Below are 14590 nucleotides of genomic sequence, written 5' to 3' on the forward strand. Positions count from 1 at the left end.
AAGTCGTCCCTGCCCTCATAATTCTTTACGGAACCCATCCGAAACTTACACTTTTAACCCCCGACTTCTAAAATTGTGACAATTAGCTCCTCGAGACCATCCTTTGATATATAATTATTTATTTTAGGGCAACTATTCGTTCATTATTTTATTTATTTAATTAATAAATAAACAGGCATTACACTTGGAGGTTGGAGCACGCATCAAGAGGAAAGAAGAGAAGAAAATCATGCAGCATATGTTGCCCATGTCGTGGTCACATACATATCACAGTGTAGCGATGTGTCCTGAAGCTTTTTCGGATCTGCTTGGAAGACTTGATGTCTATGTGTTTGAGATGTTTACCACTGTGTGGCAGGAATATGGACACGACGTGGAAGCTAATTTTTGGCAAGTGTAAATATATTTCATTAGGTCAAATTCCAAGAGAGAGAACTGGTGATTTCTTCCACGAAAAGCAACCAAAAACCTCTAACAGAACCCTTGGAGGTCTGATTTCGATTTGAGAAGAAGATTCAGAGACATTAGAGTAAAGATTCATCATTAATCATTCTTTTTCCAAGTTTTTAAAATGTTTAACCCATTTTACTTTTTGATAATTTGTGTTTCTGTTGTAATCATGGGCTAATAACCCTTTACTTTCGTTTAGATTAGATGAACCCTAATATTATGTGTTAATTTCTATTTTATGGATTAATGATGTTGGTTTTAACATGTGTTTGATATATCATAACCCTAGTATGTTAAAGTTTCAATCTTTATTGCCTTGGCTTCAAGTTTTGTGTAGTTAGGAGATCAATTTGATTGCATGAACTTGTTAATAGTTGTTTATGGTTATTAAATTGCTAGAGCTAGTGATCGAAAAAATTCTAGATTATATGGTAAAGTTAGTAGAGAGCATTATTACATCATAATATGTGCTTGATTATTTTGTATTGATCATAGATAGATAATTCTTAGATCTAATCATTCATAGTCCAATATATCTTAAAAACAATTAAGTGTTTTTAGGTTCATGATCATTGTAGTTAAAGTTCATGAATTGATATGTGCTAACTAATTGGAGCAAGATATCTAGTAATCTCTAATTTGGTGACCAACAGAATTAATCCATTGTCTTAATACTGACAAAGGAAAAAGGGGGATTTGAAGCTAAACAGAAGTATCTTTTAATTCTTGATTAAATCTCATTTTCCATTTGTTTGCTTTAGTTTAAGTTGTTTTTAGTGATTGTTTGAATTAAGTTTATCTGAACGAGAAAAATTAGATTAAACCTCACTTAAAGTTTATTTCTTTAGTTTAATTCTTAGCATTATTTTCTTAATTAAAATATTGTTCTATGTGATCGACTCCTTACTTACTCTACTTTACTACTACGCGACTAGGTACACTGCCTATTGTGTTTTAGCTAAGTTAAAAAGTAGGATATAATTTTAAAAAAATTTAAGTGCATATCATCTACAATCACTATCATCATCCTCCAATACCAACTATGTTCAAGCAATAGTATCTTAATTTTGTGTATTCTCTTAATGTAGAGTATTGGGTATTAATATTCATTTAGCTTCCTCAGTCATAATACTTCTATTATTTGTATCATGTAATAATACTATTATATATATATATATATATATATATATATATATATATCTTAACACATATAGAACCATACTGTTTCGCACAACATATATCATTAAATATACATCTAACACATATTCCAGTTAATAAACACATATTTCACATATAAACTTTCAAGATATAAAAAGACTATATTATCTAATATTCACATATGATTATACCACAGAAAGAAAATATGCATTCACATATGAATCAATATACGCTTATTAAAAAGAGAGAGTAAATATAACTTTAAATTTATCAAAATATGTTACTAATAGATTAACATATGAGCATTATTGGTATATTCACATGTAAATATTACATGCTATATTTACATATGAATAAAACTTTAATATGGTATTCACATGTGAATATATCTCAATATGTGGATATACCATACAAACAAATTATATAATGTAAGATTTACATGTGAATATACCAACCAAACTGAATATACAATGTAATATTTATATATGAAACTTCATACATGAATAGATCATATCAAGAGAATATATCATTTAATATTCGCATGTGTTTACCTTGTTAACAAAAAAATATAGTATGTAATATTAATATGTGATTATACCATTTAAAGAAAATATACATTCACATGTGAATCAATATATGTTTATTGAGAGGATAAAGTAAATATGAAATGTTATGTCTTATTCATATGTGAATAAAATATAAAAATTATAACAACACTCTATGGAACTTTTCGTCGAACAGTTGATGTATATACAACTAAGTTCAATAAATATGGCAATGTGGAAGAATTGAACACAAAAAGTAGAAATTAAACCAAATTGCATCAAAATCTATGACACACCACAAGATTGAGATAAAACGTATAAAAAAACTTTTTGATGCTTTTATCAAACAATTATCATGCATAATTATATGTTATATAACAATGGAAAAACTTGAAGAAGTGAACACAAAAAGTACAATTCAAACCAAATCCAATCAAGTTATGAAAAACTAGATTTTGCATGTTTTATTGAACAAGGTTGTGAAACATTTAATGATTGTATGATTTTGTTGATTTGTTTCTCGCATTGAATGTTATGTTATGTTGATAAAAAAATTGATTGATGAATTTCAATAATTGAAGACTGTTAGAAAATATTGACATCGATAATTTTATGCGATTTTTAACAATTGTTCTAGAGATCGTTGAATCTGGACTATTGGAAAATGTTGAACAACAATTTCTAGTTCTCATGATCGAAATTTTTCAATCACGAATCAATGTTTTTAGTTGAAAATCAAAGGTTTTTATGATGAATGTGAGATTTTGGATGAATAATTGAAATGTTTGATGAAGAATTGATGATTTGGATAAATCTAAAAACATTAATCAGATTAGATGTTTACAAAACATAAAAAGAATGATTACGAAAATATCTCTATCTAATTAAAAAATTGAGGCGCCTTTTTTTAATAAAATTAGTGGTTCCGGTTTGTTCTCGCATCCTCAATTACATATTTATTCTCATTTGAATGATGAATTTGTGATTTTGGATGAATAATTGAAACATTTGATGAAGAATCGATGATTTAGATAAATCTAAAAATGTTAATCATATTAGATGTTTACAAAATATAAAAAGAATGAGTAAGAAAATACCTTTGTCTAATTAAAAAACGAGGCACTTTTTTTTATATAGAATTAGTCAGGTTTGTCTCATGTTCTCATTTACATATTTATTCTCACTGAATATATATATATATATATATATATATATATATATATATATATATATATAATTTTGATCAAGTGAAGACTGTGAGGATAAATATTTACCGTAGAACTGAAAAAATAAAATGTTAATATTTAATTTTATTTATCGTCAAAATCTCGCGAGATGATATGACGTCTATGTAATTATGTGCGAGATTTTTGTATTTTTCGGAGAAATTTAATTGTTTGGAGGGTTAATTAAAGAAAATAAAGAAAAATAAAAAAATAAAATAATAAAAAGAGAATGGAATGTGTCCAACAAGGGGTAACCGTGGTTACGCCTTCATATCTTACAATATGACCAAATAGACCCGACAAAATGTGCTTACTACCTTAAAAATCAAGAAATTAAGTTAGGGGATTGATTCGACCAAAACTCAAAACATTATAGAGTTACAGTGTATTTCCCTATAATCATACATACTTATAAAGCTAGCATTTTTTCTTGAATCTCATGCATTTGAAACCCCCATTTTTAACTTCCTCAAACCACATTCATTTGAAACTCCATTTTTTAACTAATGCAACTCAAAAGTTTTCTTAATTATGATTTAACACTCAAAAGTTTTATAACTTATATTATGTTTAATTAGCATTTAGTGAAAAGTTTACTATAAAAAGGTCAATCTTTCGTGTCATTTGTGTTATATAAAATCTTACATGTAAGAAGGATTTGAAGAAATTGTGATTCAAAAGTTTTCATATAGTTGAAGCATTGATGATCCAAATATGATGATTTGAAAAATGGGTAATATGATTTTTTCTTTCAACCAAAACAAATGAAGCTTTTCTATTCTTTCTTTATATTCAGTTTCTCATTTAATCTTTATATGTCATTTGTGTGTATTACTCAATCTTGAATGTGACTCTCCAAACATCAATGTTTTGCTTGGAATATTGTAACACCCCAAAGTTTGGAAAGCCAAGAAAAGAAAGAAAACCTCAAGTTTAAGGGGAGACTCGGCGAGTCCATGGAGGGACTCGGCGAGTCCGAGCGGGATCCGGGTTGAGGTGTAAGCGACCGACTCGGCGAGTCGGCCAAGGAGACTCGACGAGTTGGGTCTGAACGAGGAAAACCCTAAATCCAGGACTTGGAGCCTATTTAAGCGTCTCATTCTCTTTCCTAGGGTTCCTTTACTGCCTCTCTACCCCAGAACACCAAACCCTAGCCGCCATATCCGTTTTTGAGCTAGATCTTGCCTTGAAGAGTGCACTAAAGCTTGGAGAAGGAAGAAAAGCCTTGGAGGTGCAAGAAGGGATTGTAGATCCGAGATTGAGAAGACATTTCAGACCAATTGGAGGTAATAAGCTGTTGCTTGGACTCCCTTTGCACCTAGATCTATTCTTATGTGTGAGTTTTGGTCATTGTTGGTATGATATGTAACCAATTCGAGTTGGAGGTTCAGATCTGAGGTTGCTACCTCAGATCCATGTTTGTTTTGGTCATTGAACCCCCTAAAGTATCAGCCCTTGGTATGTTGAAGAAGTATGTTTGCCATAAACCCTAGATTAGTGTGTTTTGAGCCTAGATCTTTTAATCTATATGTAAAGTTTGCCACTTTACGTGGGGGATAGGCCTTAGAAGTATGGATCTATAAGTTGGAAGCCCTGTTTGGCTCGAAAAGTCACTGCATGGATTAAGGGCTGAATAGACTCGGCGAGTCCTTCGAGTGGACTCGGCGAGTAGCTTGAAGATGAGGAGGAACTCGACGAGTGGGATGAACAGCTCGACGAGTCGGATGAAGTTAGGCATGAACTCGGCGAGTTGGAAGAACAACTCGACGAGTTGGTTGAAGATTGCCTTGGACTCGGCGAGTCTATTCTTGGACTCGGCGAGTCAGGTCGCGGAACCCCAAACCCTTCGAGTTGAAACTCGAATCAGTGAGTCGGGTGGAGACTCAGCGAGTTGGACAGATCAGGACTCGGGAATAGTTGACTCGGCGAGTCATGGACTGACTCGGCGAGTCGAGTCGCGAATAGAAAGATCTTGAGCATTTGAACTCGGCGAGTTATTAGGTGGACTCGGCGAGTAGGGTTGACCTGGAAGGTTGACTTTGACTAGGATTTTGACCTTGACTAGAGTTGACCTAGTTGACCTTTGGAGGTCAGTTGGACTAAGTGTTATGTGGTCATTGGTAGCCCGAGGAGCTAGTGGAGCAGCAGTTCGGAGTCAGAGGTCGAGTAGCAGTCAGAAGGATTAGCAGCATCAGTTCAGCAGACTCATGTGAGTTTCTTTCCAGTAGGAACGGGTCTACGGCCACAATGCCGACCCGTTTAGCTAGTAGTAGTTTCCGGATTTTGATCTGATGCAGTAGATAGTATGTCTGATGCCTTCGTGGCTCAGACAAGAATTATGTGTTATGTGTTCCGGGCTACGGCCCGATGTAGTATGCAGTATATGTGTGTTCATGCTAGTTGATATGTTTATGTTAGGTTTTGTTCAGTTAGTCCGGACTTCGGTCCGATACAGGGGACAAGGTCCCAGTCAGTTAGCCCGGACTTCGGTCCGATGCAGGGGGCAAGGCCCCAGTTAGTCCGGACTTCGGTCCGATGCAGGGGACAAGGTCCCAGTCAGTTTCCGGACTTTGGTCCGATGTAGGGGGCAAGGCCCCAGTTAGTCCGGACTTCGGTCTGATGCAGGGGACAAGGTCCCAGTCAGTTTCCGGACTTCGGTCCGATGCAGGGGGCAAGGCCCCAGTTAGTCGGACTTCGGTCCGATGCAGGGGACAAGGTCCCAGTCAGTTTCCGGACTTCGGTCCGATGCAGAGGGCAAGGCCCCAGTTAGTCCGGACCTCGGTCCGATGCAGTGGGCAAGGCCCAGTATGTGCTTTATATGTTATTGCATGGTATGTGGTAGTTTGGGGAGCTCACTAAGCTTCGTGCTTACGGTTTTCAGTTTTGGTTTCAGGTATTCTGTTTTTCAAAGGAGGAGCTCGGGAAGATTGCAGTGCACACACCATAGACAGTTAGCCTGGGAATGTTTGACTCTGATAATGATATTATGTTTTGAATCAATACTCGAGAAATTATGTATGACTTATGATACAGTTTTTATAAATATGATTTTAGTAATGTTTTTAAAGAAATTTTCAGGTCATATTTTTGGGTCGTTACAAATATCTTTCTGATTCTTCTGTTTCAAGAAAAATATTTTGATTGCAGGTTAGTGAAGAATTGTTATCAAGTTTCTATGGTTAAATGGTGTTAAATGAAGAAAGAAGATTCATAAAATGGATATAGGTTTTTTTTGTTTGAGCAAAGTTGACGAATGTTAATTTTTTCTTTTGATTTAAATGTATGTTTATGTAACATCTTCATTTATATATTCAACCACCCAATGCTCTTATTTATTTGATTGTAGTTTTTCTATTTTGATTATGTTTATTTTCTATTATTTTTTTGTTGGGTTATCCTACACAACATATTTAAAAGACAATATTTAAAAGATAATATAATTTTAAACATTTGATATGTAATTATGATAGACTTATCATGATATGTTCTTCATATGAAAGTAATTTATCCATATTACTACGACAAAAATTACATATGACATTTACGAATATATATATATATATATATATATGATTTGTTTAACATGTATACGCACCTATTTATGCTATAAATTTATAATTAAATATCTTTATGTTTAATAATGGAACAGATTAAAATTATCCATCAAAACCAATAATAATAATAATAATAATAATAATAATAAAATATACATTTTCAAGTACCGCATTCATTTGAAACTCACGCTACAACTCAAGAGTTTTCTAATTTATGTATATTTATTAGTTACAACTCAAGAGTTTTTAACTTATGATTATTAATTAGTAATCACTAATAACTTTTTATTTTCCTTTCTTTTATAAGGTTGTAAAGTTTTTCTCATTAAAAACATTAATGTATTTGAATAGATTTGTGATTTAAATATGAAGAATTAATATAAATGTTATAAAAGATGTTTTAGTGTTTTTATGTTATTAAAAGTTATAGTGTTTATTTTTCATATTTTTTATTATTCGTTGTATATATATCCTTTTTAATACAAATGTTATAACAGATGTTTTTCTATTTTTATGTTACTAAAAGTTGCAGTTCATATTTTTGTTCATACGTTTCGTTACCCGTTATATTATCATTTATTTGATATATAATTTATACAATTTTAAACGGTTTAAAAAATTATCAAATAATTGTATATATCACAATAATGTTTATTTCAAACTAAATATACATTTTCAAGTAAAACTATAATGTTTAATAAAACTAATATGTTAACTATATATTTGTTTTACTACTAACATTTTATTTCAAAATAGAAATATTAAATAATAATTTGGTAAAAGTTATTATTTTAACTATATAATTTTATTCTCGCGCAACGCGCGGGGATTCGCCTACTTAATTATATAGAGACTAGGATTGCACTTCCTTTGATTCAAAGTATATTATGAGTTCAATCCCAGAAAGAATTGAAAATTAATTATTTGTCTTTGCAAATATATATATATATATATATATATATATATATATATATATATATATATATATATATATATATATATATATATATATATATATATATATATAGAAATTAGTACTTAATAGTACATAGTAAAAAAAAAGTATACTTGTTACTCTACACAAAGTGCGAATAAACTTTAAATAAACTATATGCCTCAACAAAGTTGTATTTGCACTATCACTTACATTGTGCGGTTTCTTATTTTATTTTATTTTAAAATTTCAGCAACGTTGTGAGTGGGATGCTTCAGTTCTTTAAGCTTTCTTTGCTCCGCAATTTAAGAAAAGTATATATATATAGGAATTAAAGTTCGCTACTATGTTTTGTTGATTTTCTTCTATGAAGTTAATTATTTCTAAAAACACCGATTTAGTTCGTCTATATTTGTGGTCAAAATGGTAGATCAGTGATGAATAATTAATGAGAAAAAGGGAATATGCATATCGTATGGGATGGTGGCTGATGGTGGTTTTCTGATAGACGGACATGGTGCATGTCGGGTTTAGTTTTCTCCAAAAGATGCCTGCGAGAAAAAAAAGGAGATTTTGAAGGAATATATTTGGTTTCCTCAAGTGATGTCCATTATCAACCATTTTTAATCAATCTATCAATTCCTTAACTCAATCCCATATTCCATGAAAATTTCTTTTTACTGTAGCACTTGTCAGCACCCATGTTGATGCCACAATCAAGCATGTAGCAATCCCATCTGAGCTATAAAAAAACTCATCAACCTTTGTTAAGAGGACTTTAGTTAAAGACTATATTTAAGAAAGTAACGAGAATACATACATACATACATACATACATACATACATACATATGTATATGTAAGTATTACTTTATACTATGCTTTATTGTAAAAAGATGCGGTAAATCTGATGGTAAATGTGGATTGTATTAAGTAATTAAGGTATCTGATACTTTCGTCTTAACTAATTATCCACGATGTCGATGCAAGTAACTGCTGTTCAAACATTAGATGAATATTTTACCATGGCTAATTAGATGCGATTCTCATAGTGAAAAAGGTACTTTTTGACATTGCTTCCACGTCCATGTCTGCATATATATCCAATACAGTATAAGTAGAGCCCTCATCTCCCCTCCCTGTGGGTGTGTGTGAAATCAGCTACAAGCATCGACCCTTAAGCAACACAAACACAACACGGTTTGGAATATATTACAAACACGTACAAAGGATTGAAACAGAAGGAAGAGATGCCTTCTCTAACATCTGAGAATATCTTCTAGACTTGGTTTCCTTTTCTCCGAGTTCTCTCTCCCAACTCTTATTAATTAAATATTTAAACTTCATTACATATGGCAAACCTACGATCTGAAAGCCTATTTGGATCTTTCATCTCTGCGGTGATCAGCTACTGTTTCAGCTATCAAGCAAGCTACAAGACCAAAGACCACCTCATACACGTGCACGACATGCCTAAGGGTCGTCGCCCTCTTTCTTTACAGGTTAATTAATTTTCTGGTACTATTTCTTATTTGATTCCCTAGCTATATGGATTTCTATTGACCCAATTACCCAAAAACTGTCGTTGTAACTTGTAAGTCCAAAAAGTTTGTTGATGGGAGGGCAACAGAATGAACAAAAGAGTTATTAGGATAACCATGTTCACCTTTGTTGTTGGGGCCTAAAAAGTGGGGATCAGCATCTTTTATTTTATTTTAATCATGTTTTAACAACTTTGCTTTACTGGATAGACCATCGAGCTTCAAGTAAGGATGTGCTGCACCGGATGCGAGCGGGTTGTCAAAAGTGCCATCCACAAGCTTAGAGGTATACATGTCGTGCTGATGCATGTTCACCTTTGATGCATGTTCACGTGTGACTAGACTAGTCTAGACTAGATTGAACATAACATCATACTTTGTTTGATGTCCATTGGACTATGACGTATGGTCCCACCTAAAAAGGTGGGACACACTGTCATCAGTATATATAAAAGACATGAATGTCCTTATGATCCTTATTATCATCGATCAATTTAGCCTAAAAAGCTTGTTGTTTCTGATCGATTCGTTTTAGTCTTGTCCCGTGTAACAAAGGGAGTATAGATGAACATGTTTGATGTTCTTGACATGTTGTTTTCCAGATTAGTTGATTGGTTTCTATCTTTTCAAATTGATCAAATAGGGGTTGATTCGGTGGAGGTGGAGCTAGAAATGGAGAAGGTGACGGTGATTGGTTATGTGGATAGGAACAAGGTGTTGAAGGCTGTGAGGAGAGCTGGGAAGAGGGCGGAATTTTGGCCTTTCCCCAACCCACCACTATACTTCACATCCAGTAGCACCTACTTCAAGGACATGAATAATGAATATAAAGAGAGCTACAATTACTACAGACATGGATACAACATTGGTGAAAGGCATGGCAACATTCCTGTTAGCCAAAGGGGGGACGACAAAGTCAGTAACATGTTTAACGATGACAATGTTAACGCCTGCTGTGTCATGTAGCAACATCTTCGGTTTACTGTAGAATAACTTGGCTTTAATTCGGATAAGGATTGATGGTTGATAAATATGCCAGACATACTAACTGATTGTTGCCTTTTTCGTATAGTAATCTGATGCTATTCTACTGATGCATCTGGTTAACATAACGAATGATAGTTGCAGATATTGCAAATGAAAAATTCTGTGTTTTGGTATATAATATTCCCGTAATTTATCTTGCTTCAACATATCGGATTCTTTTCTTTTTTTTCTTCACAAGCATATAGGGATATTTTTTCAAAGTTAAGTTCATCACATTTTCTTTTGGAGAATCTTATTCATAGAAGAATATTTACGTAATTAAATATTTTACAAAAACTCTCATTGAAGATTCGTAAAAATGTGACTTGTCATGATTTAGAACTGGAATGTGAAATACATGGTCGGATATAGGACAGAAACCCCACCAGATGGGCTTACGACACAAGGTGCTTGTAAGGAATAATTAATTGATTTAATTCTATTCCCCCTCCACACTCGTATGTACATAATAATGGTATTTACAGTTGCATAGTTGATGTCATTAATTGAGAATATATATATATATATATATATATATATATATATATATATATATATATATATATATATATATATATATATATATATATATAAAGAGCGTTCAATCTTATTATGAGAACATTTGAGAACAAATTTTGACCACACAATTTTTATTAAAAGACAAAATTGCAAAAATGGTCCCTGTGGTATGCATTTTTTTGGGGTTTTAGTCCAAACCTCGACTTTTTTGGATTGGTGGTCCTTTTGGGCTGGTTTACATGCAATTTTGGTCCCTGTCCAAACTAAAAAGACTATTATATCCTTAATGAATTTATTTTTCAGTTTTCTTTCCCTTTCTAAAATTATTATTATTATTAAATATAAAAATGGGTCTCTCTCTCTCTCTCTCTCTCTCTCTCTCTCTCTCATTCTTGGATACCACCAGCAAGGGAAGAAGAACTGGTGGTTGTCCCCACCTTTGCAACTCCCTTCCTCCTTCATTTCCTTCATTTCCCCACCTCTGCAACTCCCTTCCTCCTTCATTTTCAACCATCTTCGAGCCTGTCACCAAGGGTGGTGTTGTTGCTGTTGTAACCATCAAGAACCACGATCGGTGGCGTTGATCACCGTGAACCACAATCAAACCCCACCAAACCTCATCCCACCTCCTACAATCTTCCTCTCGACGACCTGCTGCTCGGAAAACGAAGAAGATAGCAAGACAGCCAAGGGGCTGCCATCCACGACCATCTACCGCTACCATTGCTGTAGAGTTTCGACTACCACCTCCACCACCGGAGCCATTGCCCACGTTGCTTTTCATTCACGAAATTGACTATTTTCCGATCACCACCAACTCCTACTCCCTCCTGCCGCCATAACCACCATCTCGCTTCCATCGTGCCGCCATCGATTTCTGCCCTCGTTACCACCTAACCCCACTATAAGTTGCCCTCTCCACCATCGCAAGTTGTGATGAACGTCCTCTGGCTTCGATTGAACACAACCGGAATCGATTGCGATCGTTTTCCCCTTCATTCGAACTGCTACAAGATGCAAAGTAAAAGACAATAACTATGCAAACTCTGTTATGTTTTAATTAAAAGAAACCCCCCAGATTGCTGCCTCCGATGTTTGCTCCGAGGAAACACTCACTTCGGTGGTGGGTTCAGGCCAGGGAATGAAGAAGAAATGGAGGATGAAAGGGGGGAAAGGCAGCAACGATCGCAACAATCTTCAGGGGGAGTTCAGTGACTAAGATCGACAGGTAAAACGATGGAGCAACAAGGGGTTGTTGCCTCGAACTCTCGTCGGAATTGACCATCACCCCTGACATTTCATAACAGGAAACGAAGGAGAAGACAGGCGAAGTAGAAGACACAGCTGCCTCCTGTTCTTCTTCTTGATGGCAACAACAAAATTGAATGAAAAGAAAGGTGTTTGGAGCTGGTTTATCTCATCAAAGCTTTGGATGTGAAGAAGGAGAAATGGGTTCAAGATTTGGGTTGTTGATTTAGGTTCTTATTTTCGTTTACAGCTTCCATTTTCATCAGAAAATGGTGGTTTCCAGGTTTGATCGGGGGAGAAAAACAATAGTCAAAGGTGGGTGCTGGAGAGAGAGAGAGAGAGAGAGAGAAAGAGAGAGATGTAGGCCCCAAATTAGGTAATTATTTTATTTTTCATTTAAATTAAATAGAAAAAGCATAAAAAAAATATATCAGAAGGGCATAATAGTCTTTTCAGTTTCGTGAGGGACCAAAAACGCATAGAAACCAGCCCAAAAGGACCACCAATCCAAAAAAGTCGAGGTTTGGACTAAAACCCCAAAAAAATCCATACCATAGGGACCATTTTTGCAATTTTGTCTTTTTAAAATTAAAATTATCATACAACATCATCACCACACAATTTTGACCATCACCGCCACCCACCTCCACTACGCATCACCATCACCCCCACCCACAACCCAACATCATCACCACCATCCGCCACCGCCAACCACAACCATCATCATCCACTACCACCACCACCATCCATCACTACCACCCGTCACCACCAATCCCACCCCACCACCACCCACCACAACCACCACCTACCCACCACCACCATCCACCTCCACCACCCATCACTACCACCCACCCACCATTATGACCACCACCCATTACCGACCACCACCACCCGTCAAAATCACCCCCACCTACCACCCACCATTATCACCATACCCACCCACCTCCACCACCGATCACTATCACCTAGCCACTCCCCACCATTATGACCACCACCCATCACCACCACCCACCACCACCATCCATCACCACCACCCATCACCACCACCTGCCACCACCATCGACCACCACCCACCACCATCACCACCACCCACCACAACCACCACCCACCCAACTCTACCACCCACCTACTACCCACCATTATGACCGTTATCTGTCACTACCACCCATCACTACCACCTACCTCCACCACCCACCACCACCACTCATCACCACCAACCACCGCCACCCATCACCACCAACCACCGACCAATGACAACCACCGACCACCACCCATCGCAACCACCCGCCACCACCAACCCACCCATCACCCACTAAAACCACCATACACTATCACCACCACCATAATCAACCATCACACACCCACCACCACCACCACCTATCATCATCACTCGTCTTCACCACCACCACCACCAAACATCACTACAGACCACCACCACCCGTCACCACTACATATGATTATGTGTATATAATCACATGTGATTATGTGTATTTAAGCACATATGATTTATATGGACAATATTCTTTTTTTCCCATATAAATAAGTGATTAGATACATATAATCACATGTGATGAGATATATTTAATCAAATGTTAGTAGATATATTTAATCACATATGTCATTATCGCGTTCTTGATTCAATAATTATTTTTTATCAACTTTAATCATTTGTGATTAGATACATATAATCACATGTGATTATATGTATCAAGCACATATTATTTATATGAACAATATTGATTTTTGAGTTTTCGTTTCAAAATGTTTCTCATATATTTAATCACATGTGAGTATAAGTATTTAATCATATAAGATTAATGTGAACACAAATTTCTTTTAATTTTCTTGATTCAATAGTTGTTCTCGTGTATATAATTACATGTGATTATATGTATTTCATCAATATGATCTATTGAATCAAGAATGTGAAAACAAATATTTTTCACATAAATCATATGTGATTAAGTATACGAGACCAACTATTGAATTAAAAATGCAAAAATTAATATTGTCCAAATAAATCATATGTGATTAAATATATATAATCATATGTGATTATATGTACCTAATCACATATGATTTATGTGGACAATATTCATTATTTTTTTTCTCAATTCAATAGTTGTACTCATGTACTCAATCACATGTGATTATATGTATAAAATCACATATGATTTATATTTATAATAGTGGTTTGTCCATTTTTATTCAATATTTTTTCTCGTGTATTTAATCATATGTGATTGTATGGATTTAATCATATATGTGATTAGATTCATATAATCACATGTGATTAAATGTATTTAATCACATATGATTAATTTGGATAAAGATTTGTTTTCGTGTTCTTGATTCAATATTTGTTATCATGTATATAATCACATGTGATT

At 34.6% G+C, this 14590-nt stretch overlaps 1 protein-coding gene across 1 annotated transcript; it reads left to right on the forward strand.

The window, feature by feature from the left end:
* Positions 1-8998: 8998 nt before the first annotated feature.
* On the forward strand, positions 8999-10600 carry LOC145091637 (heavy metal-associated isoprenylated plant protein 30-like). Its single transcript, XM_079029402.1, has 3 exons — positions 8999-9368; positions 9618-9693; positions 10051-10600. Exons 1-3 carry the CDS (start codon positions 9219-9221, stop codon positions 10371-10373), a joined length of 549 nt encoding a protein of 182 aa, XP_078885528.1. The 5' UTR covers positions 8999-9218; the 3' UTR covers positions 10374-10600.
* The last annotated feature ends 3990 nt before the right edge of the window (positions 10601-14590 follow it).

The sequence above is a fragment of the Lactuca serriola genome, chromosome 3 (genome assembly GCF_051521515.1).
Source record: "Lactuca serriola cultivar US96UC23 chromosome 3, Lser_US96UC23_V15, whole genome shotgun sequence".
Classification (NCBI taxonomy): domain Eukaryota; kingdom Viridiplantae; phylum Streptophyta; class Magnoliopsida; order Asterales; family Asteraceae; genus Lactuca; species Lactuca serriola.

Coding starts and splice junctions, on each gene's coding strand:
- LOC145091637 (XM_079029402.1), top strand. CDS start 9,219: ATGGCAAACCTACGATCTGAAAGCCTATTTGGATCTTTCATCTCTGCG. Junction 9,369..9,617: donor GTCGCCCTCTTTCTTTACAG/GTTAATTAATTT, acceptor TTTACTGGATAG/ACCATCGAGCTTCAAGTAAG. Junction 9,694..10,050: donor TGCCATCCACAAGCTTAGAG/GTATACATGTCG, acceptor TTGATCAAATAG/GGGTTGATTCGGTGGAGGTG.